The 24,422-nt window shown below is 55.7% G+C and overlaps 3 protein-coding genes across 5 annotated transcripts in view; 1 reads left to right on the top strand and 2 right to left on the bottom strand.

The window, feature by feature from the left end:
• Positions 1-3,843: 3,843 nt before the first annotated feature.
• POLR2F (RNA polymerase II, I and III subunit F) lies at positions 3,844-13,738 on the bottom strand. 2 transcript variants are annotated; one of them, XM_039246173.1, is made up of 5 exons: positions 13,613-13,738; positions 11,673-11,742; positions 8,627-8,757; positions 4,523-4,594; positions 3,844-4,021 (listed from the first exon to the last, which is right to left on the bottom strand). In XM_039246173.1, exons 1-5 carry the CDS (start codon positions 13,630-13,632, stop codon positions 3,931-3,933), a joined length of 384 nt encoding a protein of 127 aa, XP_039102104.1. In that variant the 5' UTR covers positions 13,633-13,738; the 3' UTR covers positions 3,844-3,930. The 2 variants fall into 2 exon arrangements, with proteins under 2 accessions (XP_039102104.1, XP_039102105.1); XM_039246174.1 differs by lacking the exon at positions 13,613-13,738 and adding an exon at positions 13,363-13,489.
• Positions 13,739-13,826: 88 nt separating this feature from the next.
• CUNH22orf23 (chromosome unknown C22orf23 homolog) lies at positions 13,827-20,733 on the top strand. The gene is made up of 7 exons (XM_039246114.1): positions 13,827-13,968; positions 14,289-14,400; positions 15,451-15,513; positions 19,184-19,366; positions 20,007-20,138; positions 20,383-20,483; positions 20,635-20,733. Exons 2-7 carry the CDS (start codon positions 14,298-14,300, stop codon positions 20,731-20,733), a joined length of 681 nt encoding a protein of 226 aa, XP_039102045.1. The 5' UTR covers positions 13,827-13,968; positions 14,289-14,297.
• The window catches only part of MICALL1 (MICAL like 1), a 30,843-nt gene continuing 25,103 nt past the window's right edge, over positions 18,683-24,422 (bottom strand). For both annotated transcript variants that reach the window (XM_039246113.1, XM_039246112.1), the window contains exon 16: positions 18,683-24,262. In XM_039246113.1, coding sequence (XP_039102044.1) covers positions 24,141-24,262 — 122 coding nt within the window. In that variant the 3' untranslated portion in view covers positions 18,683-24,140. The remainder of the gene's footprint in view (positions 24,263-24,422) is intronic.

A 24,422-nucleotide genomic window follows, 5' to 3' on the forward strand; every position in this document is an offset into this window, starting at 1 on the left:
GGGTCTCTTTGGCCTGAGAAGGTGGCGGTAAGGCAGGGTAGGGGGACGGCATCCCCGCGGGGTCAGCGTAAGCTCGGGGTTGAGGCCTCGGCTGGGAGATCCCCCCCAAGCCCAGCTGTGCCCACACCGCAGGTGGGCCACTTGCTGTTCAGCTGGGACTCGGGCAAGAGCACCTTCCATGTAGCCCCTCTTACTCGCCCGGCAGAGGTGGGGGGCAGGGGGGCGGGGATTGGAAAGAGGTGAGTAAAACCTGACGTCTGGCTACCTGCAGCCCGCAGGCCTGTCCTTTAGGATGTGTCGAAGGGCCTTCTCCCACTGCACCCTTCTCTGTGCCCCCTCTCCCCTAACACACACACACACACACACACACACGCCTTGGTCCACTTCTCTGTGCCCCCTCTCCCCTAACACACACACACACACACACACACACACACACACACACACACGCGCGCCTTGGTCCACTCCAGGATCAAGCCGTCTTCATGGCAGCTCCCTGTGTCTGCGTACAAACTCAGGACAAAGACATGCAACCTAATCTTCAAGTGTTTATTCCCTCAGAGCTCTCCCCTCAGTGGGGGGGGGGGGGGGCTCCAAACTGTGTGGGGGGGTTGGGGGGGGCAGAGAAACCTCATTTCGGCCCTGCTCCGTCTACGGATGGCTGTGGTGGTTGAAGTCTTCCTTAGACCCGGCGCATAAGAGCAGCAACGGCTACCGCGCACTGAGCGCTCCCTGGCCGAGTGCACTGCCAAAAGTGGCTTCTGCCATTCGGGCCTGGGAAGAGAGTGGATCCACTCGTTCTCCCTATTTTCCAAACAAGCGGCTACCAAACTTGATGCAAAGAAGTGCTGGTGCCGGAATCTGAAGGCAGCAGTTTCCAAAGCTCATGCTCTTAACCACCGTCTCTTTCCCCTGCCCCTGGCGTGCGGGCACCGCTTCTGCCCTGTGAGCTGGTGATGCGTCTTCTGCACCTCCAGCTCCCTCACCTGGTTCTCCTGTCTGGGGGGCCCAGCCCCTCGCCTCCTAGCCAGAGCCTGGGGCGGGGCAGGGAGCGCTGAGAACTAGCCCCGCGCTCCAGGCTGCCCACACTCCTGGCTGGAAGCTGCACCATGTGGGCCCTTCGGTCAATTTCAGCCACCACTGCGGGCTCCCGGGAAGCCCAAACCCCTGCTCTTGTGGACGTATTTGCTGCCAAGTCACGTCACCCCCAAACTACATAGACGCTATCCTCTGGGGTCTTCATTTGTTGTGTTGTGGATAAATGCAGGGTTCTCTGCTGATTTTTAACAGATTGCATCTTGTTGGATCTGACCATTTTCCCACTTCTCTTAAATCTTGGAATTCTGAATCCAACTTATTAGCGCTCCTTCTGAGTTTTATGGATCTGTGAACTTGAAGATCCTGACTCAAGTCACCAATTTAAAAAAAGGTGGAAATGAAGAGGGACAGGCCTGTGTACACCACTAAAGGCTTCTCCATCATCCGTCCTATTATCTACACTCCTAGAAGACTGACCGATCAATTTGGAGTCTAATTAGAAGTACGGGGCGCCTAGGGGGCTCAGTCGGTTAAGCGTCAGACTTCAGCTCGGGTCATGATCTCACGGTTTGTGAGTTCAAGCCCCGTGTCAGGCTCTGCGCTGACAGCTCAGAGCCTGGAGCCTGCTTCGGATTCTGTGTCTCCGCCTCTCCCAGCTTGTGCTCTGCCTGTCTCTCAATAATAAATAAACATTTAAAAAAAAAAAAAAAAGGCACAAACTTCTCCATCGTAGCCATATGTGCAGACTGGCCTGATGCCTTGCTAAAGTCATGATCCGCTCTGTCCTATCAACCCACCAGACCAGTAGCCTTTAAGCAAAGGAAATTTGGTTCACTTGGCGATGTTCTTAGAAACTCTGCCAGCTCCGGGATCTCGTCTTTATTAGCTATGTGTCTTCAAATATTCAAGTATTCCAGAATATTCTAGAATTTTGTTAGGGACCACTCAGTACTCGCCTTAGGTGCTCACAATGTTTACAACCTGCCCTTTCCCCTCTACTGAAAAGCAGAGTTTTGGTCCATTTCCAGTCCGTTCGCTGCTCCTGCTCTCGGTGGGGTCGGGGACACGGGCAGCAGGGCGGAAGGGAGGGGTCACATGGAGAAGAAACCACCACCTCCTGGACCCTGCCTCTCATGAGACGGGAGATGGACTGAGAAGCTGCTGGGGATACGGGAGGAGGGGAAGTGGCCCCAGAGAGGACAAAGAACCTGGAGAAGCAGGAAGACCTGGCTTGTGCTCACCGCTTAGACCTAAGGGTCTGGATGTACTTGGGCCGCATAAGGCAGTGGCTCCGGTGGGGCACAGAGGTGGGGCCACGCGTTTCGGGAGAGGACTGAAGAAGCTACGCCCAGGCGAGGCCAGCTGAGCAGCCAGAGACAGACCCCATGAAGGAGGAGCAGAATGGGAAGGGAGACAGGAGGAAATCCACCCCTTTTCCCATCTCCCTGACACCCTATCCCCTAAGGGTTAACCCCCTACTCCCTCTCCCAGCCCCTTCTCTCCTCCCCCGCCCAAACCCCATCTCCCTTTAATCACATCTGATACCGAGCGGCCCAGCAGGAACAAAGAGACCATTTAGAGGATCGGGGCCGAGAAAGTGACCCCGCACTCTGGGGCGGCCGCCTGGACGCCAGCACAAAGGCGGCATTTCAGAGCTGGAATTTCAGCACCCAACTTGATTAAAGGACTCCACAGGCTTGGAGGAGGGAGGAAGGGGGTGCGAAGTCCACTGCTCCCTGGATTAACCCTTCTTTGGGGCCGCAAACACCCCTCCCGCTCCCAGGGATGCTCATCACTCCCCCTCTGTCCTCAGGGCACCCACCCCAGAGGCCCTGCCTCGTGCGGAGGTCAGGCAAGCCCGCCCCTCCTCTTCCTGGAAGGGGGGCTGGCAGCAGAACAGGGGGGCCAAGGCTGAAACATTCCGGGAGCCACCCATCCTCTCTATCCCTGCTGGCGTCAGGAAGCACCCTTTCCCGCCCCCCCGCCCCCGCCCAAGGGAGAGAGGAAGCAACGTGACTGGTCTTACTACGAGGAGGGTAATAAGCAGGGCGAAGAGAACGGGACCCAGGAAACCTCGGGCAGAGGAAGTGAGCTCCGGGGCCGATTTAATGTCATACCTGGGACCCAGGTGCCCTGCTTCCCTGCCCGTCATCCCAGTCAAGGTGTCAGAGGAGCATGGGCCTCACACAGAAGGGAAAGGACATCTTCCAGAGGTGGGGGAGGAGAGGGTATGGCCACAGAAGACAGGGTAGGGGTGGAGGCCTGGGGAGCGGGCACGGAGCCGGGACAGGGGCGGGCAGGTGTTCGGTCCCCGCTCCAGCTGCCGTCCTGCGCGGCTAGGCTCTGCCTGGGGAGGGCGGGAGATCACTGCATCCCCGAGCTTCCTGCCGGGCCACTCGCTCCTGAAAGGGGATCCGCGCCCACGATAAGAGGCTCGAGGCAGGTCCTCAGGAAACAATGGGTGGCTTGATGAGACCTGCTCTGTGATACTCCTGAGAAGGGAGAAGCCCCTGCAGCCAGTCCCCACTGGAGAGGAAATTGGGGGTTTCCGTGGCAACCAGATCTCTGGGCACAAAGACTCGTCTGTCTGCCGGGAAGGCAGCTGAGGTGTCTCCCCGCACCGGCCTTTGCGCCGGGGAATGGGGAGACGGAGGGAGGGATGCGGGGGGCCCACACGGAGTGCGGCCCCCGGTGCTTCTGGAGTGGACAGTCATGGGGCTGTGGGAATGGGTGCAGCCGCCAGGCAGCAGGGCAGTAACAGGGAAGGAGCGGGCGGGCATCCCAGAGAGCTGGAGGCAGGGGGGCTGAAAGGTTGGACAGTTTATTATTTACATGTATCAGAACGTGAAAATCGAAAGCAGGATGAGGCACAGTCAGGAAGGCGATCCCAGCTCAGTCGGTGATGATAAGCTCATCCACGCCCCAGTCTTCATAGCTCCCATCCGGCAGGTAGCGGCGGATGATGATGGGGATCTTTCGGGCCCTGCGGCAGGGAGAAGTCACACGTGTCTGTGAGGGCTGGCGACCCCAGCTCTATAGCAGAAGGGACGCATGGTGTGCAGAAGGCAAGGGAAGGGAAGTCTCAGCAGCATCCTCTTGGGACTAGGCGTGGAAAAGCAACTGCGGTAAGAAGAGGGTCCCTGCAGCCCCGGGCGTGGGCCAGCGGCTCTGGAAAGGCTCTGTCTCCCCAGGGTGGAAGCGGTGAGGATGGCAAGTGTGGAGGGAACCTGGTACGGCCAAGTGCATCAGGAAGAGGGGGCCTCTGACAGACAGGAGAGGCCCCTGACTCATCAAAGCCCTCCCTTTTTGCCCGCCCCCTCCCACCCCCCTGCCTGGCGGGCTGACTCCAGAACTGAGGACATAGAGGAACGAGAACGTCACCTCCCCAGGCAGGGCTGTGGGGGCAGAGGTGAGCAGCAGGGAGCCCGATGGATTGAGGGCTCGCAAGGCCCCGGAGCAGTGAACCATGATCCAGGCAACTTACTTGAGCTCCTTCATGGCGATGAGCAAGGGATCTGTCTCCCCCTCCAGCTCCACCATCACAGGGGCGCACATCCTGTAGGCACAGGGACAGGTGAGGGGGGTGGGGGGGCCCCGGAGGAAATCCGGGGGCTCAGATCGGCACCCCAGTCCTCACCTAGAAAGGTCACCTTACGGGGAGACAGGCAATAATGGGGGGTGGGGACGCGTTCAGAGGCACTGCCACGGTGAGTATAAGCCAGTGGGAGCCAGGAGACTGGATTTGAATTCTGCCTCCAAAGACACCGAACTTCTCTCCAAATCTCAGTATTCTCATCTGAAAATGGGAGACACAAGGTCCTGCCTCACCCATGACACTAAAATGTCACTAACGACTAAAGGCTCACTAAGAACCACGTGCTGTTCTCAGCTCTTTACATAGCTAATCCCATGTGAGGTGAGTACTGCTATGATTTCCATTTTACTGATGAGGAAACTGAGGCACAGAGAGATCAGTCATCTGCCCAAGGCCACACAGCCATCTGAATCCCACACGTTCCAGCCATTGTGCTCTCACACCTCCCACCAGCAGGCTAAAGACCCCTAAACTTGAGAGAGATAGCATGAACGTCACGCAGGCTTTCATCTCTGGGCCGCGTGACACGCCCCCGGCCAGCTCCCCTGCCAAGGACCTTCCCCGGAACCCATCACAGGCCCCGGAGCCTGGCAGCCACGGCAGAATGTTCCAGCACAAAGGAACAGGCAGGCAAAGGCTCGCTCTAACCCAACCCCTCAGGCCTGCCTCAGGGCCCAGCCAGCTCATTTTCCTTCTCCACCCTGGCAGCGCCGCTCGGCGCCCCGCACGTCCAGCGCCCACGCGGGCCTACGGTCAGCACGCGCCTGCTCACGACCGTCCGTGGCGCCCCACAGCCGTCAGCCAGAACACAGTCTGACTCCTGCCCACCCTTCTAGGAGCACCTTCGCGTGCTACTTGCCCGTACTCATCCCACGTTCCCGCCTTGCCCAGCCCCCACGGGTCCCTGTGTGCACCCCGCTGTCCCCCTTCTGCATCCTCTCCCTACGAACCTGGGAGAGGCCCCGCCATCCCTCCACTGGGAAGCCCTACTCTGGAGACGCCCAGACTCATCTGACATAAGCTTCTCCATCTCGCTGCACTGCCGCCGCTCATTTGCAGTCTTCTGCGTTAGGCCGGGGCACCTTGCGGCCCAGGGCCACGTGCCCAAACCAACAACTGCTCTTCAGAAGGGGCTCTAAAAATGACCAGGAGGAACGCCAATCCGAGGCCTGCCTCCTAGGGAGCCACCATTCATGATTTCAGCACAAGCTTATCCTAATGGAGCCCAACCCTGACAATCCTAAGAATTACGAGGAGAGCATGCTAGAAATACAGGCTCGCGGGTCCTGCTCCAGGCCCCCTGAACAGAAATTCTAGTGAACGAGACTGAGAACCGCCATCTGCAAAGCTTAGCAGGAGATTCAGACCATCAGCCAGTGTGAGAGCCAGCAGTTTACACATGTAACTTACTAATCTTACTACTGTTTTGATTTCTGTTACTCCTAAAAGCCGAACATGTCGCAGGAGCAGAGACATAATATTAAAAGTTTCCCTCTATCCCCTCTCAAGTATGTAAATTCTACCCCAAATTTAAAGCTTTAAGGAATGTAGCAAAATGTTTTTCCTGATCTGCCTACACCTTCCTTCTTTCAAGATATGAATAACTCAGGTTCCTTCATCCAGCCTTGTGCACACAACGTGCAAATCCTGCATGTGCCCTTAGGTATTCTGTCTGCACCAGGGACCCCACAAACTTGGCAATGAGCCTTAGGAAGCGGCTGTGGTGAGCATCTGCCACCAGGTGGTGCTAATAAACCAGAATGAGACTTCATCCAAAAGATCCAAGAAGTATTTGCTCAGGGCCTACAAGGTGCAGCGTCACATGCCTGGTACTAGGGGACAAGAGTCAGCCCTTGGCTGTCTGCGAGCTTCCAGCAAGCTGGGAACCACCAGACAGCGTCCTGACCCTTAACTGGAAGGGGCACAACTGAGCCAACCGAGTCGAACCAAGCTTCTCTCCCGCAGTAAAGCGGGACCTGGGTGGTGGCAGCGCACTGAACGTTCACCTCCGAACTTCTAGGTGCCCCACATCGTCCACCAAATGCATGCCGATCTTCTGAACCTGTCACTCAAGGCACTGGTGACACCGTCTCCAGCCCTCGGTGCCCCAGCTACTTGCCGCTCCCCCACCACAATCCGTGCTTGCCTGCCTCCCCTCGTGCCGTCGCTGGCCCCTGGGACACCCGCAAAACCGCCTGTCCTTTCCCGTCCCCTCTTGAATTCTAATCCTCTTGTGAGGCTCTCCCGGTCACCCCCACAACTATCCCCTTCTCTTCCCCGTGCCTTCGGGAAAGCACTGCTCCCGTCGGCCTGGGGTTCTAGCTATTTGTGAGCCATCTCCCCCACCAGGCAGCAGACACCTGGAGGACCAGGGGGACCAGTCTGGAATCATCTTCACATCCCCAACGGGTGCAGGCACGGTACCTTGTTCAGTGCCGAACAAGTCTGCAAACACTGTTTGTTTGAGAAATAAATTGGAAGTGGTTCTTTCCACTGGAGCATTTTTAGCCTAGACTAGCACTGCCCACGGGCACGCTCGGCAATGACGGACACATCCTCGATCTGCGCTATCCGTTACGGAGTCCCTAGCCAGGGGTGGCTACCAAGCACCTGAAACGTGGCGAATGAGACTGAAAGGCTGACCTCTGATTTTCACTTGTTCTTACTTAACATAAACGGCTGCACGTAGCTAGTGGCCGCCACAACTGAGGGTGCAGGCCCACACGGTCCCGAGCCGGCGATGATCACAACTGCCCTACTGAGGGCAGCCCTAATTCCCCCCGGACCAGCCAGGCGTGCAAGCAGGCTGGGGAGAGGTTGTGCTCCTTTAAAGAAGGTGAGGAACAGCGCCACCCACCGGTGACACGCTGCTCGAAGTGGATGCGGTGGCCATTGTTAGCCCACAGGACTAAGGGGGATAAAATAAAGCCCAACGCTACTCGGAGACACAGGAGGGAACACTCAGGTCAGAGTCTCCTCTAGCATTCAGGACCCCACAGAGCGACCCCGGCTTTTCTCTCTAGCCAGTTTTCCACGATTTCCGACCTGCAGCACCCATCCAACCAGGGAGCCACCGTCTCCCGCACGAGCTTGTAAGAGGTCTGGGGTGGGGGTTCGTTTCCTCAGCCTTCTCTTTCCCTGGGAAGGACATTCCATCAGCGGAAGGAGCAGCCCATCTGCCCCTCCCTGTCCCCAGACTCACTCCTCCGCAGGAGAGAGTAGTCACCCCCGAGAGCGAGTGTGGGAGGAAAAGCGGCCGTGGCCCGGCAGCGACAGTCCCCGCTTTCTCAAAGCCTCCACCTACAGACAGGCTGCCCTCGGGTGTGTTCACCCACAGCCTTGGCAGGAGGGTCGGCCCCTGCAGACACAGCCTCTGGATGCCTGCAGCGCCTCTGGGCGACAGGGGGACTATGCAGTCATCGGACGTTTTCACGTTCAGTTGACAGAATCACCCGTCCACAGACTTGTTCCTGAACCTTCTCCTTCTCTGCCTGGCTGCAAACTTAGGAGAAAGGAAAGGCTGCTCTGTGCTTTTGCTCCTCCAGCCTGGCCTCTTCATGGAGGGCCCCCCCCTCCTCTGGGCTGCCCACAGCCCACCTTGGGTCAAAAACCACCTTAAGCCAGACAGACAGGTACTGCCACAGCACCCCTGACCCACCAGCCCACAACGGTTTATGGCTCCCTGAGTTCACACTTTTTTTCCTTCATTTTGCTTTACTAACCTAACAAGCTCTCAAGTTCTGCATTTTTATTATGTTTCTATTGTCCATCACTTGGCTCCTGAGACATTCATGTCCTATTTCTCCTCCTGGATCCCAAACTCCCTGAGGGCAGGAGTCTAGACCGGTGCCTGGCACGCAGACAGCACCACCCCCGTTTAGCCTGTGAGAGCAGGGAGAGTGTTTCCAGGTGCCAGCTGGGCCACGTCAGTGGCTCGGGGGCTCGCTGTGGCCTGACCGACAGAACAGATCACGAAGGGGTGCACACACTCACGCGATCTGGAGAGCGCGGGTGCCCAGCACGCGGGCTCGCTCATACTTGGTCATATACGGTGTGGTGATTCGTTTCTGGTTGGCCTGTGGTCGCTCTCCAGAGGGGAGGATCTCGACGTTCTCCTGGCCCTCCTGGACACCAAGACAGAATAGAGGGAACATCTCAGGTGTATTTTCTGGGTCGAGGGGCAGGACGATGATGCCAAGGATTACGATCACCGCCACTGCTACCGCCAACCACGTGCCGGTGCGCACACCTGCAGTTTGTGACACCTCCCGCCGTCCTTGCAATAACCTTACACGGCGGGGATTCCAGGGCCTGGCTCAGCGTGTTAGCTCTCTTGCTCCAAGTCTCAGACCCAGCAGAAGACAAGAACCACGACTGGGATCCCAGAGCCAACCGCTCACCCGGAAGAGAGGAGCAGGCGGCCTGGAGGGGCGGCGGCCCTGAAACATGAGCCGCATGCAAAGAAGTCCTTCAGCACAGACCACAAATCTCTCGAAGCAGAGGGCTAGGAGCGAGCACCCCACCTTTCAGACAGGGTAACGGAATCGACAGGTCAAGTGGCTAAAACGTCAAAGTCAAGGCAGGGACTCATGTGGACTCACGTGCACCCGACCGTTACTTATGAGGGCTCTGTCATGCGCCGAACGTCATGATGGACGAAAAGACAGCGAGCTAAGCATTGCTGCTCTCAAAGAATTCGCAGTCAGGGGAGGAGACAAGACTGAACAAAAAGGGATGCAGGGGTACAATGAAGTTCACAAGAAGGTGGTGGCATCAAACTCACGCTGGGGGTGAGGGAGACTGTTCAGAGATGAAACTTAAGCAACTCTAGGAAGAGGACCGGAGGGGCATTGCAGGGAGGCTGAGCTGCAGGCACGAAAGCACAGCGGCGGGAGAGAATGCACGGGTTGTGAAGTACGATCAGAGCAAAAGGTGGGTGAACGGTTTGAGGCAGGAGAATAAATTCGATAATAAATAGGGGCGCCTGTGTGGCTCAGTCGGTTGAGTGGCCGATTTCGGCTCAGGTCATGATCTCGCAGCTCGTGAGTTCGAGCCCCGCATCGGGCTCCGTGCTGACAGCTCAGAGCCTGGAGCCTGCTTCAGATTCTGTGTCTCCCTCTCTCTCTGCCCCTCCCCTGCTCTTTGTCTCTCTTTCAAAAATGAATAAATGTTTAAAGAAAATTCGATAATAAATAAAGAGTTAGGGACACCTGGCTGGTTCAGCATGTGAGTCTTGATCTCAGGGTCATGAGTTCAAGCCTCATGTTGGGTGTAGAGATTACTAAAATAAACATAAAAAAAAAGAATTAAATCAAGTGTTTCTTGAGTGTTTACTATGTGTCAGTGTTCTAAGTGCTTGAAATAGATGAGTAAGACAGATAAAAATGCTTTTCCCTATAGGGCTCTCATTATAAGAGATAACAAAATTAAGAAGTAAAATACATAGTGTAAAAATTACAGAGGGGCGACTGGGTGACTCAGTGAGTTAAGCGTCTGACTCTCGATTTCAGCTCAGGTCATGATCTCGCGGCTCGTGGGTTCAAGCCCCGTGTCGGGCTCTGTGCTGACCACTAGCTCAGAGCCTGGAGCCTGCTTTGGATTCTATGTCTCCCTCTCTCTCTCTCTGCCCCTCCCCTGCTCATGCTCTCTCTCTCTCTCTCGCCTTCAAAAGAAATATTTTTTTTTAATTAAAAAAAAAAGAATGGAGAAACAGAAACAGGGCTGGACTGTGTGTAGGAGGCAGAATCAACAGAAGAGGGATGGTGGGGGAACAGGACGGGGGAGGAGGTTTCCAATTCGGTGAACAGGTGCCCGAGGATGCCATGCAGCAAGAAAAAATCCAAAACTGGGGGCTCAGCTTCCCAGCCTAAAAACACTGAGGGATGAGTCCCTTTCCAGGAGCCACAAAGCACTTCTTCCTCCGTCAGTCCCGGGACAGAAAGCCCCATGTCATCCAGGAAATCAGCAACCCATCCACCTAGTCACATAATCCAGAGACCCGGGGTCACCCCAGTCACCTCCCACTTTCTCAATTCCATGTCCAATCCGCCAAAAGACCTCTCCGGTCCATTTTCTCATCACCTAATTACCAGCGCCCACGTCCAAGCCACAGGTCACTTGCCCAGACGGAGAGACCCTCACGGCCCCTGCCTTTAACTCCTGCTCCTCCCCAACCCACCCGTCACTCTGAGGCCAGGTGCCCTTTCTGGGTTTTTTCTTTACATTTATTTATTTTTGACAGAGTGAGACAGAATGTGAGCGGGGGAGGGGCATAGAGAGGAGGAGATACAGAATCCAAAGCAGGCTCCAGGCTCTGAGCTTTCAGCACAGAGCCCAATGGGGAGCTCGAACCCACGAGCCATGAGATCATGCCCTGAGCCGAAGTTGGACACTTAACCAACCTCATGAGCCACCCGGGCATCCCTTAGAATGCCCTTTCTAATGCCTACCACTGGGTCGTGCCACTCCGTGGCTGAAACCCTGTCGGTGGGGGCACCTGGCTGGCTCAGTTGGTGCAGAGTACAACCCTTGATCTCAAGGTTGTGGGTTTGAGCCCCACAGCCCCACACTGGGTGTAGAGATTACTTTAAAAAATAAATTAAAAAATCGTTTAAAAAACCATAACACTTGTTGGAGGCTTCCAGGTGCCTTTAGGCTATAAAATCCTACCAGATGGGGGATTACCCCTCCAGCTTTACCCCAGGGCACTCTCCCCAAGGCTCCTTAAGTAAATCCTGCCCTCAGGGGATTTACTTAACACATAATAAACAATCAGCACAGGCTTGCTGAATGAAAGAAGGTAACCTTTCACTCATCGGTAAACCAACTGCTCCAAAAGCCATGGGCCACGGCCCACCCTGTTGGACTCTGCCACCGCCCAGGACCGGGACACTGCTCACTCTAACTGGGCACGCAAGTGGCAGGGGACCTGACCAAGCGGGGGGCAAGTGCTTTCAGACAAGGATCACCGGCCGGGTTATCTGGCTGCTTGGGCTGCAGAGAAGGGGGGGGGGGGTCAAGCCCACAGCTACACACTGACCTCCTCGGCATTCTCCAAGTCACCGAGCCCTTCGTCCTCTTCCACGTCATCGAAGTCGTCACCATCAAAACTGGACAAGGAGAGGAGGTCAGTTACTTGGAGCGTCACTTACTAGAATCAAAGGCGGCAGACACCCGCATCTCCCTCGATATGCAGAACGGACTCAATAAATAACTACTACTGAGTGAATCAAACTTCTGTTCCATTTGACTCCTTCCTCCTTGCCCCACCAGCCCCCAACTTTTGCTAAAATTCATTCGTCATCACTGTGTCCCTCTCTACCGGATCATTCCCACCGATACATAAACATGTAATTATTTCCCCCCCCTTTTTTTTTTTTAATTTTTTTTTAATGTTTTTTATTTATTTCTAGAAGAGAGAGAGAGAGAGAGACAGCATGAGCAGGGGAGGGTCAGAGAGAGAGGGAGTCACAGACTCTGAAAGAGGCTCCAGGCTCTGAGCTGGCAGTCAGCACAGAGCCCGACGCGGGGCTCGAACCCACGAACCGCGAGATCATGACCTGAGTGAAAGCCGGACGCTTAACCGACTAAGCCACCCGGGCGCCCCCAATTATTTCCCCCTCTTAAAACATAAACAAAATTTACTTCTCTTATCCGTCCCCCACATCCCCCCACAGAGCCCTATTTCCATGCTCCTCTTGGGAGCCGAATTCATGAAAGCTGTCCATCTTCTGTCTCCAATTGTGTCATCATCTCACTGCAGTAAGGCTTTCCCCTCCACAGTTCTAGCAATACCAGACTTCTCAAGTTCATTAATGGCTGCCACGAGGCTAAATCCACTGGACAATTCTCGTTCTCATTTAGCTTAGTCTTATCAGTGGCACACTAAACCACCCCCCCACACCCCACCCAACACACACACTCCCCGGCTCAATATTCTCTCCTCACTTAACTACAAGGACACCTCTCTTTTGGGGTTCCCCCACCTCACTGGCCGCTCCATCTCAGGCTCCTGTGCTCGTTTCCCCTCTTCCCCTGCAAGCATTCAATGCCAGAATGCTCTAACAGTTAACAGCCATCTCCTCTTCTCTACTGACCCTCCCCGGAGATGCTCCCCTGATTCTTAGTTTTGACTAAAATACAGTATCCTAGGGGCGCCTGGGTGGCTCAGTAGGTTGAGTGTCCTACTTCGGCTCAGGTCATGATCTTATGGATCCTGAGTTCGAGCCCCGTTATCGGGCTCTGTGCTGAAAGCTCAGGGCCTGGAGCCAGCTTCAGATTCTGCATCTCCCTCTCTCTGCCCCTCCCCTGCTCATGCTGTCTCTCTCAATTATAAATCAACATTTTAAAAAATAAAATAAAATAAAATACAGTATCCTGTATATGACTCAAATATTTTTATCTTCAGAAGATACCTCTCCTCCCGACCCCACACATCACGAAATCCTGGGACTCTAGCTTCAAAATCAACCCAGAATTCAAAACCACCTGTCACCACCTCTACTAGGGCCACCCCAGTCCAAGCCACTACCTTCTCTCACCGAGATTACTACAAACACTTCAGATCTTTACCACCCCTCACCCCGAGTCTCGCCAGGCTCTCCCCTGGGTTATTTTTATACTACAAAACTTCTATCCCGTACTCTCACACGATCCCGCATGATGTTTATGGGCCTGTCCCCTCTTCTAAAAAGGGCGTCCCCGGTGAGCGGAGACAATGCCTGATTCACCTCAATACTCTCATTACAAGCCACGGAGCCCGGCTCGCGGGAAGCAGGCTGAAAGACCTTTTCCACTGCTCCTCAAGGCGGGCCTCTGGACGGATCCTTCCTCCCGGCTTCCCGCCCTTCTCCCCTCCGGCTCCGCCGGCCCCCTCGGCCCCCGCAGTCCCCTCAGACTCTGCCCCTCGCGCCTGGCTCCTCGGCCTCCTTCGACCGAGGCTCCCGTTTCACCCGCCCCTCCCCAAGGCCCCGCGCTCACTTGTCCTCGTTATCGGACATGACGCCGGCGCCGCAGGGACCCCACTCCGCGCGAGGGACCCGCGCGCAGACCCGAGAGCAGTGTGCCTCTGTCTCTATCAGCGCCGCGCGTCCTCTGCGCCTGCGCCGTGACCCGGAGGCAAGTACTTCCGGTAGGCTGGCCGAAGCCGTAACTGCGCATGCGTCGGGAGGCGTGTGCCCGTTACCATGGTAGCCGGAGCCGCTGGGGGCGGGCTCTAGTCGCTGAGCCTTGGAGGGTTTTGTGCTGGGGTTCTGGCGCCGTGCAGCTGCGGAGCCGCGGTTACACCCCAGCCGTTCCCTGTGAGGACGAGGCACCCGCCGGGGTCTTACGTCAGGGTGAGGTTTCAATTTTGGTTTCTCCCACAGTGGGCACTGTCCGGACCACGGCTTATCCTAACCGCCCCTTTCCTCCAGAGAGGGCTTCCCTGCCCCAGGCGCCGGGTCAGGATGAGGTCTCCGTTCGTGTGTGAGGATCTGCCTGTGTATCTGTTCGGGGTAGGAAGATAGGGCACGTCGCCATACTGACGGCAGCATCACGTTTTAGCTGTGGCTCGACCCCCACTCCCAGACTTTGGGTGGCATCTGGGGGTTGGGGGTGCGGGAGCAGAAATGGGGTCTGGGGGACAGGGGTTGTCATTGCGTTTTTCCCTCCTCAGGGCCCTTCCATGGCTTCCCAGGAAAGGGTGAAGGCAGTGACCAAAGGAACAGGGTTCTGGCGCTGCCCCAGGCCAGCCACTTACACCCCCGGGACCTACGAGCTGCTCAGAGGTCAGTGCGTTTAAAGAACAGGAGAAGAGTGGTGGTAGCCGTTCCCCTCTGTAACTCAGTTCTTCCCTGCATGACCTGTGGCTTAGCAATTGCTATTTTCATTTTATAGATAAGAAGTCTGGGGCTCAGAAAGGTTTGGGGATCTTCCAACTTGCAGGTGGCCAAAAGTCAAAGAAATGAGAATTTTGAAGGGATTGCCTCCTGTGCACCCCTTAGATCACACTTTCAATTTCCCCAAGGAAACCTTATCTCCTCCCCACCCACCCCCACAGTGGAATCAACAGCCCCGTGCTTTCACACTACCAAATACCGTTTCCTCCAATGGACAGCGCAACCTGGAGTCAGATACTGAGTTGTCTCCTCCTGGATTAATATTCTTCCACCCCTCTAGATCATGAACTCCATCAGGCCAGCGACTGCGCCTGTGTGGGCTCACAACTGTACCTCCAGCGCCTGGCACGAGCTTAATAAAATACCGTCCAATGGTTCATTCACTCAACAACCACAAAAATATTTAAACCTACTTAATGTGCTTGAGACATTGTTCTAAATGCTAGGGATACAGCAGGTAAAAAAAAGAAAGAAAGAAAAAAAGAAAATGGAGCGCCTGGGTGGCTCAGTCAGTTGAGCATCCGATTCTTGATTTCAGCTCAGGTCATGATCCCAGGGTTGTGGCATCGAGCCTCGCATCAGACTCCACACTGAGCTTGGAGCCTGCTTCAGATTCTCTCTCTCTCTTTCTCAAAGAAAAAAAAGTTTTAAGCTAAACTTAAAAATTAATAATAAAAGAAATGAGAAGAAAAAGAAAAACAGCAAAAATTCTTGCTCTCTCACAGAGCTAAGAATCTAGTAGGAGAGTGACAATAGTTATATAGAATTTCAATGGTAGTGTTACAGAAAATACAGTGAAGCAGGAAGGGGAGAGAAGGGAAGGAGTACTGAGGTGCAGAATGGGGTTAGGAGAGGATAGAATTTTACACTAGAACAGGGGGAGACGAAGGGCTCTGTCTGCCGCCCAGAAGGCCTCATGGAGATGCTTTATCTTTGCAGTGATGATGAAGGAATCCAAACTGACCAACTTCCAACAGCGCCACATCATGGACACCATGAAAAGTAAGAGGCAGTCCACAGAGGCTTCCCGGGCAGAGGGACTCTAGACCACACTTTTGATGCTCCTTCACATTAAAAGGTTGTGGTTCTCATTTTTTTAAATCTTTTTTGATGTTTTATTTATTTCTGAGAGAGAGAGAGAGTGAGAGAGTGTGAGCAGGGGAGGGTCAGAGAGAGAGGGAGGTATAGAATCTGAAACAGGCTCCAGGCTCTGAGCTAGCTGTCAGCAGAGCCCGACGCAGGGCTCGAACCCACCAACCACGAGATCATGACCTGAGCCGAAGTCGGACGCTTAACTGACTGAGTCACCCAGGCGCCCCTGGGTTCTCATTTGAAAAGACCAGGGGCACCTGAGTGGCTCAGCCGGTCAAGCATCAACTTTGGCTCAGGTCATGATCTCTCAGTTCGTGAGTTCAAGCCCCACACCAGACTTACTGCTGTCGGCCCAGAGCCCACTTCAGATCTTCTGTCCCTCTTCCTCTGCTCCTTCCATTGCTTGCGCTCTCAAAAAGAAAATATTTTTTAAAAAATTTATTTAAAGACCATAGAAAGGGGGGCACCTGGGTGGTTCAGTTGGTTAAGCACCTGACTCTTGGTTTTGGCCCAGGTCATGATCTCACAGTTCATGAGATCGACACCCCCATCAGACTGATAGCCTGGAGTCTGCTTGGGATTCTCTCTCTCTTCCTCCCTCTGCCCCTCCCTGGGTCACTCACTCGCTCTCTTTCAAAATAAATAAACTTTAAAAAATTCTATTTAAAAAAAAAGATTTAAAAAAATTGAATAGTATTTTTGACCTTTGCTCCGGGGAAATTGACCATTCAGGGCCTTTGCTTCTTTCCGGGACATGGATCCCTGCACCACAAAAAGCCTCTTGCCGTCTGTCTCTAGCCTTCCTCCCAAGAGATCACGGCCTCGTTGAGACATCCTGCCCAGCCAAAATAGTCTCACCGTGGTCGCGTCTGCAATCTGTTACGCACATACCATGTAAGCTCTGCAGACGAAAGGGCTGTGTGTCTTCCTCATTTTATTCATTCACAGCTTAGCTAGTAGAAGCAAGGAAATTGGCAGAATTCCCCCACAGGAAGAGTATGCAAAGGCTTTCCACAGCTCGCCCATTGTATTCGTTATCTTTTTTTAATGTTTTTATTTATTTCCGAGAGAGAGAGAGAGAGAGAGAGAGAGAGAGAGAGAGACAGCATGAGCAGGGGAGGGTCAGAGAGAGAGAGGGAGACACAGAATCCGAAGCAGGCTCCAGGCTCTGAGCTGTCAGCACAGAGCCTGATGCAGGGCTCGAACCCACAAACCGTGAGATCATGATCTGAGCTGAAGCCAGATGCTTAACCGACTGAGCCACCGAGGTGCCCCTAAGTTTTCACGTTAAAAACGTGTCTCCAAGTGGTCGTGTTGGGTCTGCTTCCTTCTAGAATCCCTTCTCTTTGGTTCCTCCTCTTAAGCAAATCCTACTTGTTTTGAGGCTTCATTCAAATTCTGGTCTTAGCTACAAATCCCTCGCCTTCACCTGACCTCCCAGAATTAGTCGGGCCATAATCATCTGCTGAGGGTAGGCCAGGGGGTGGGGTGGCACATGGCCCTGGACAGGTGGAAATAGGGAGCGGAGGGAGCAGGAGGGACATTCCAGGAAGCACAGGGTCTCTTCAGAGAAGAGTGGGAAGGCCGTGGCGTGGCTCTAGGTAGAGGGTGTGAGAAGGGGAGGGTTCGTGGGAAGAAATGGCAACTCCAGGGCCCAGCGGCCAGACCCCTCAGAACCATCCTTGACAACTCCTCCTTTCTCCCAGACCCCATATCCAACCCATCAGCTTGGGTCTGCTCGACCTTCAAACCATATGCCAACTCTGACCACCTCTGCCCTTGGCCCCCACACTGTCCTTTCTGCAGCAAGCCAACGGCCATGTACCTCCTCTGTTCCAACCGTCTGATGGTTACTCACCTCCAACTAAAAGCCAATCTGGGCCGCCGGGGTGGCTCAGTTGATTAAGCATCCCGCTCTTGATTTCGGCTCACGGTTCATGAGATCAAGCCCAGAGTCGGGCTCTGCGCTGACAGCACGGAGCCTGCTTGGGTCTCTCTCTCCTGTCTCCTTTCCTCTCTGCCCCTCCCCTGCTCTCGCATGCTCACTCTCACAAATAAACAAACATTAAAAAAAAAAAAAAAAAAAAAGTAAAAGCCAGTCTTCCCAGAGGCCTACAAGCCCCTGTACTTCTCTTGCTTTCTCTGACCTCTGCTCCCACCATACCCCTGCCTCCCTCGCTCCATTCCTGGCCCCCTAGCCTCTTGGCTGTCACTCCGACATTCCAGGCACATGACCGCCTCACAGCCTTTGCTCTAGCTGTTCCTTCTGCCTGAAATGCTCTTCCCCAAAATATCTGTACTCACCATTTTGGGGTCTGAACTCGTCACGAGCCCTTCCCTACCTCCTCTATTCAAAACTCTAAATTCGGGGCGCCTGGGTGGCTCAGTCAGTTAAGCGTCTGACTTCAGCTCAGGTCATGATCTCACAGTTCATGGTTTCAAACCCCGCATCGGGCTCTGTGCTGACAGCTAGCCCAGAACCTGGAGCCTGTTTCAGATGCTGTATCTCCCTCTCTCTCTGACCCTCCCCTGCTCACGCTGTCTCTCTCTCTCTCAGAAATAAATAAAACATTAAAAAATAAATAAATAATAAAACTCTAAATTCTGCTCTGACATACTCTGTTCCATCTCTGTCCTGTTGCCAACTATGTCTTTTACTTAATTGTCATCCACACTCCTCCGACCCCAACTGTAAGTGGCATGAGGGGGACTCTGTCTTACCGCTTTACCCCCAGTGTCCTGGGCCTGGCACTGAGCAGATACTCAGTACGTCTTTGCTGGGTGGATGACAGAAGGCTGGAAAAGGTAGAAGAGGTAGATGGGGGACCAGATCACAACAACGGAGGGAGGGGCTGCTCTGAGTGGGGCTTTGGGACAACTGAGAGGAGGGGTCAGTGAACCAGGTAGGAGGTGACACACTTGGCTGGCCTGGGGGAGGATGCCCAGATCTGGGCCGAGACAGCGAGGAGGGACAGTAGCGGGGACTGGTGTGGATTACCATCGGAACGGTCCCTCTCTGTCTGAGGACCAAGCAGGTTTCCGGAATCCGTGTATAGAAATAAGAGCAGCAGTACAGAGCCGTGATGCCCAAGAATGTTTATTGCAGCATTGTTTGAAGTAGTAGGAAAAACAAACAAACCAGCCTGAGTTTCCGAAATTAGAGGACTAGCTGAATAAATAATGTATCCGTTCTAAGAACTAGTATATAGCTATAAAAAATAAGTTACATATAAATGAAGTGATCTGGAAAAGTGTCCACGCTAAACTGTTAAGTGAAGAGTCAATTACTGAGTAGAACACAGGATGATCCAGTGTCCAAAAAACCAAGCTCACATACGCACACACGTCTTTGAACGTGTTCGTATTAACATCAAAACATTTGGAACGAGACCACCAGATTATAACAATCGCTCGCTATGGGGGTAGGGGTGGGGGGCAGCAGCGGGGAAGGGAAGACTTCTAGTGTTTGACTTCTTGGAACAGGCAGGTATGACTTCTATAAATTAAGAAAAAAAAAAAAAAGCCAGGTGGGTCGCCCCCCCCCGCCCCCGCCCGACCTCGAACCTTCTTCCTTACCCAGGAGGAGATACTCTGCCCCTACAGTGCAGCCCGACGTCCAGCCAGAGGGTCTTGCCTTCCAAGCAGCCAGCCTCTGCCATCTACCTGCCCCCCATCCTGGCGGCCCGGCCCCACCTCCGGCCTGCCAGGGTGTGCCAAGCCGGCGGGGCCTACAGCCGGGAGCCTTTCAAGCCTCAAGCCACCCGTAAGTGACAGGGCCTCGAGAGCCCCTCTTCCACCTCCCTCCCCGAGGGGCCCAGGGGCCAAGCAGCTCGCAGGGCAGGGCAAGCACATGTCTAATCAAATTCTCTCACTGTTTGTACTAATGCCCTTGAGCCTTGGCACTTGTTAGCTTGGGGGTGTTCAGGGTGTGGAAGAAACCGGTTACCTGGTCCTTTTTCTTTTTTTTTTTTTTTCTTTTGGAACTCTGTAATGATTAACTGGAGTCCACCAGTCCCCACGTTTGGCCGTCAGATCTCAGGGCCCCCGCCCTCTTGAGGTCACAGAGTCCCACACAGTAGGCACGCCGACCTACTTCTCAGAGCCTTTTGCCTCGCTTCCTCCCTGGCATCCAGGGTAACTCTTGACCCAGACTCGTCACCAGCTCCCCGCGGCCTCTCCACGCAGGCTGCCTCCACAGCGACCTGTTCTCTTGGCCTCGCTCTGCACCAGAGCAGCGTGTGGGGTCCGACTTAGTTCTTTTGGCCTCCCCCTCCCCTGACACACTCAGGGGCTCCCAGGGTACGAGGTGCCGGGGCCCTGGAACAAGCATGCCCAGCTGGGAACTGGGGACCGCGAGGGGGGTGCCTTGCCTGCCGTAACTAGGCCAGTCCTGGGCCCCGTAGGAGATCTGGAGAAGGAGAAGCGAAGACTCCAGAACATTTTTGCCACTGGGAAGGACTCCGAGGAACAGAAAAGGAAGCCCCCTCCTGTGCGACAGGAGGTCCCTGCCCCTGAGCTGGACCGGTTTGAAGAACGTAAGCCACGGATGGGCCACTTGGGCCCGGGGGGGGGGGGGGGGGGGGGGGGGGGCGGGAGGCGGGGGAGGCAGTGCCACAGTCAGGGGGGTGGAGGGTAAGCCTGAGGGCCAATGAGTGGAAAACACTGATGGCGGAAACGCTTCCTCTCCCCGAGGGAGCAGGCTGTTCCCCCCGCCGCCCCTCCCAGGAGCCCGGCGGTCCCCACTGCCCTGTACACTGATACCCCTTGTCGCCTGTCCAGTGGTAAAGGAAATCCAGGACAGGAAAGAATTCCTGGCTGACATGGAGGCGCTGGGACAGGCCAGAGAGTACCGAGGGATCATCCTTGCTGAGATCTCCCAGGTAGAAGCGTCAGGGGAGGGGGCGGGGGGGGGGAGAGGGTCTGCCGTGAGTGTGCAACATGAGACGTGAGTGGACAGGGCACCTGTGGCCCAGGGTTGGGGCCCCTCAAGGTCCCACCCCGATACCCAGCTTTCCCCACTGCCCTTTGCAGAAACTGCGGGAAATGGAAGACATTGACCACAGGAGGAGCGAGGAACTTAGGAAGGCGCTGGCCACCCTTGATCTGTCTCGAGAGAGAGGGGCAGAGTAGCCCAATCCGGACCACTGGAGCCCACCCCGTTGCCAAGCAGGGTCACCCCCCTCCGGATGGCCCACCTACCCTGGCCTCCAGCCATGTCAAATGGCCGCAAAGCACTGCCCTGGCCCAGGGGACCCTGGGTGCATTCAGCACCCTAGCAAATGGACCCATCTCAGAGAATGAGCTGATGTCCCTCAAGACTTTGCCCAAGGCCCCCTGGGGCAGCTGAGCCGCCGAGCCCTAGTGTCAGTCACACACAGACGTGCGCGCACACGCACCACACACATAAACACACATGACTTTTGAGTCTTTTCTAGGGGAAAGAGTCCACATCCAGTGAAGGCAAGGCCCAATCGCACCCTCTCGGCCAGGTGTCCGAGGGCATCCCACGGGCCTCTTCCTCCCCCCGCCCCCCAGCATCCACTGTGTGTCCTACGCGTTTACTTTTCAGAACTGAGGAATGAATAGGAGTCCTTTCCACCTACCTACCTCGACCTAGGTTTAACCACTACCACTAACTGACCAGTAAGATACCTCTAACGTGGGTCATCACACCCACTGTTTTGTTTTCAGAGGGACAGGCTTGTTTGTTCAAGGAGTTCGGATTTTTTCAAGCCCAGATATTTCTTAACCACTTGCACGTCTCAAGTGGAAATGAGAACCAACACTTCTTGAACACCCCCCGGCCGGGCCCCGTGACCGGTGCTGACTTTCACTCGGCCCATGTGCTCGATAAAGCCCTGCGATGGCTTGCTACCCACTATGTGACATCTAAGCTCCCCCCAGGCACCGTAACCAAGGTCATTCAACTGGCAAGTAGCCCACTCAGGGTTAGAAGTTAGTTCCCGGCCTTTCCACTAAACCCGCGGCCCACAGAGACGCAAGGGTGGGAGAGAGCTGGACCAGAAGAGCCTGGCTTGGGAGCTCCGATCCCGGCCTGTGCTCTGCGAGCCTGGGCAGCACCCCAGACTCAGCAACGACTGCCCATCGGGGAGGCCCTGCCTCACAGGGCTATGGAGACCTCCGACCGCAAGAACAGCGCCTCCCCCCCCAGGCCTGGCACACAGTCCCCGGAGGCCCCTGTGCCTTCTGACCACCACGAGCCCCACATTCCCCCATACTCTGCCGCTTTCCTGTCCCCGCACATCAAAATGCTTTGGAAATCCAGGCAGCTCTTCCTGCCCACGGGTCCTGTCCCTGTGCTTTAATAAAATCGCCTTTTTCACCCTCAAAAAACTGTTTTTGGAAATTTCAACCAACACTCCCACCTGGAGGGATTCCTATAATCCCGCAGGCCACAGTGCCCCCAGTTTGGGGTTGCAGACAAACAGGGCCCCGCAGCCTCAGACGGGTCAGTGGCAGGGGCCAGATCAAGGGCTGGCTCAGGAACATTTCCATGGGAGGCCTGTGTCCCTCTGGAACCTGAGGGCAGGGGTGTAACATGACAAAGACAGCTGTCCTCCCCCTCAAAGGCCCCCGTCCCGTAGCCTGGAGGCGGCAAACTGGAGAATTTCAGGGCGGATCTGACCATCTGTATTTGACAATACAGCCTGTCCTTGCTTTAAATTCAGATGAGATGCCGCCAACAGTTACAAATCACACACACACACACACACACACACACACACACACACACACACTCTGGGGTTCTAGCTTCTTCTGAAAACTGGAAAAGTCTGGCCACGCTGGGCCCACATTCCCACAAGCTACAGTTGACTTAAGTACGGAAGAACTTCCCCCTTTAGTTTGGGGCACGGACACCCCCAGGCCCCGCCCCCTGAGTCTCCGGACATCAAGACAGCCCGCCAGAGCCACCCCTCCCTTAATGCCCAGCCCGGTCATGCATGTGACCTGCCTGGCCCCTGACAGCCTTTGGGGAGTTGGTGACCAGCTCCAGGTCCACGGGCATGTCTGGAGGGAGACCACCAGGGGTTGGGCAGGTGCGGGAGACACCTCTCCCGGCTGTGGACACTGGCGGGCACTGAGGGCCCAGGCCCCTGGCAGGAACAGCCCCACAGGTCCCTCCGGGGAGACCGGAGATGTCTCTGGCCACGGCACGAGCCGGAGGCAGGGAGGAAGGCAGACCTGGCTGAGGGCAAAGCACCCGAGGCTCCAGCGCCCTGACAGCTGAGGTTGTCTGCATTTATTGTTGGTGAGGAAATTCCTCGTGAGTTAATACAGTGCGTACTTTCCCCAGAGGTGTGCCGGGGGGTGCCCTGGAGCACCCCAGAGATAGCTTATAGCAACAGTGCTTTGACCAAGAGCTGCTGGACACGTTCCCCGGGGCAAAGGCCACTGTCCCCATCGGCTCCTCCTCGCCCACGGCCCCCTCAGCGGGAGGAGTGGCCATCAGTTCTTTGGGAAAACAGGTCGGGAGAAAACGGACAACAGTTGGGTGTGAGTAGACAGACTGGTGACGGCCACACACAGGAACAGGCCCGCCACCCCCCAGCCCTGCGGGCGGTGGGTGGGTAGAGTCTAAAAGAGGGGTCAGACTACAGTGTGTTAAGGAACCAGGATTTAGCACCTCTGTGAAGCACCCTCCTGTGGCTGATGATCGGGGACCGGATGTGCCAGTGGGGCCTGCCTCTCAGAGACCCCCAGCCACCCCGGCGTGGCCGCCCAGCCCGTGTCCCTGGGGGGGGGGGGAGGGGGGAGGTTTCCTATGGAACCAGGGGAGATGAGAGAGGCACCTCCTAGAACTCTGAGGGACAGAAGGAGGGATCTGTCCATCAGGCCCCTTTGTGTCTGAGGACACGGTAATGAGCTCCCACCTAATTAGACCTCATAAATAGAGCTCCCGAGTGAGGAGATCCAGATTCAGGGCCACCTGCACTGGAAAGGACAACGGGGACTCCGAGCCAGGGCTGGGGCAGGAAGAAGAGGGCACAGCCGAGCCCCACGCACCGGCCTGCCACCAGCAGCAGAGGCCTGAAGGCAGGAGACCCCGCCCACGGCAGACCTCACGGGCAGAAGGACCTCCAGGTCAGAACTGTGACAGCTAAGAATCCCATCTGGACACAGTCCAGAAGGTCAGAGGAGGGACCAAGGGGCTGCCCGCCCCAGCAGGGGCCAGGTAGGTGGGCAAAGTAGGTGTGCTCGGCTGCGGCCCCTCCCTGGACCCAGGATCCTGCTCGCTCGGTGGGTCAGTCCCAGCATCTGGAATCCCCAGAAGCAGACCGGGCAGGGCTGAGCCACAGCCGCCTGTGGCTCAGAGAAGGAGGGAGAAAACTCTTTGGCCCAGACCAGCAAGAGGACCCTGAGGAGGGAGAGCCTGTCATCCAGAGGGCCCCTCCCCTCATGTCATCTTTTCTCAGGACTGATCCTAATGGGAAGGGGGTGTCCCCTCACCCCCTAGCGGAACGGAGCCCAGGGGCTGAGCCAGGAGGGGTGAAAGTCCCTGCCGGCTGCCCTCGCTGTTAGCTCTTGTCCCCCGGGGACTTGCTCTTGGTATCACGCTTGTTTCCTAGCAGCTTCAGCACCTTCATGGTCTTGAACTTCCCCTTCTTCTTGCCCTCGGGTTCTGCCTCCCTCTGGAACTCTGCAGACGAGAAAGGGCAGTACGTCGGGATAGGCCAGGGGCAGTGACGGAGGGCCAGCTCTGCCCCTCCACCTCGTGTGGCAGTGGGGGCATGTCACTTCCCCTTTCTGGGCCTACGGGACGGGGACTGTGCCCCTCTCCCAGCTCTCCTGACTCCCAA

This window comes from Hyaena hyaena, unplaced genomic scaffold, assembly GCF_003009895.1.
Source record: "Hyaena hyaena isolate Hyena2069 unplaced genomic scaffold, ASM300989v1 scaffold_280, whole genome shotgun sequence".
Taxonomy (NCBI): Eukaryota; Metazoa; Chordata; class Mammalia; order Carnivora; family Hyaenidae; genus Hyaena; species Hyaena hyaena.

Excerpts from the sequence above, each read along its gene's own strand:
- POLR2F (XM_039246173.1), bottom strand. The coding sequence starts at position 13,632 with ATGTCCGATAACGAGGACAA. Across the intron at positions 8,758-11,672 it reads ACTTGGAGAATGCCGAGGAG|GAGGGCCAGGAGAACGTCGA; the intron begins GTCAGTGTGTAG and ends CTTGGTGTCCAG. Across the intron at positions 4,022-4,522 it reads ATCGCCATGAAGGAGCTCAA|GGCCCGAAAGATCCCCATCA; the intron begins GTAAGTTGCCTG and ends TCCCTGCCGCAG.
- CUNH22orf23 (XM_039246114.1), top strand. The coding sequence starts at position 14,298 with ATGGCTTCCCAGGAAAGGGTGAAGGCAGTGACCAAAGGAACAGGGTTC. Across the intron at positions 15,514-19,183 it reads CATCATGGACACCATGAAAA|GAGGAGATACTCTGCCCCTA; the intron begins GTAAGAGGCAGT and ends TTCCTTACCCAG. Across the intron at positions 20,484-20,634 it reads TCCTTGCTGAGATCTCCCAG|AAACTGCGGGAAATGGAAGA; the intron begins GTAGAAGCGTCA and ends TGCCCTTTGCAG.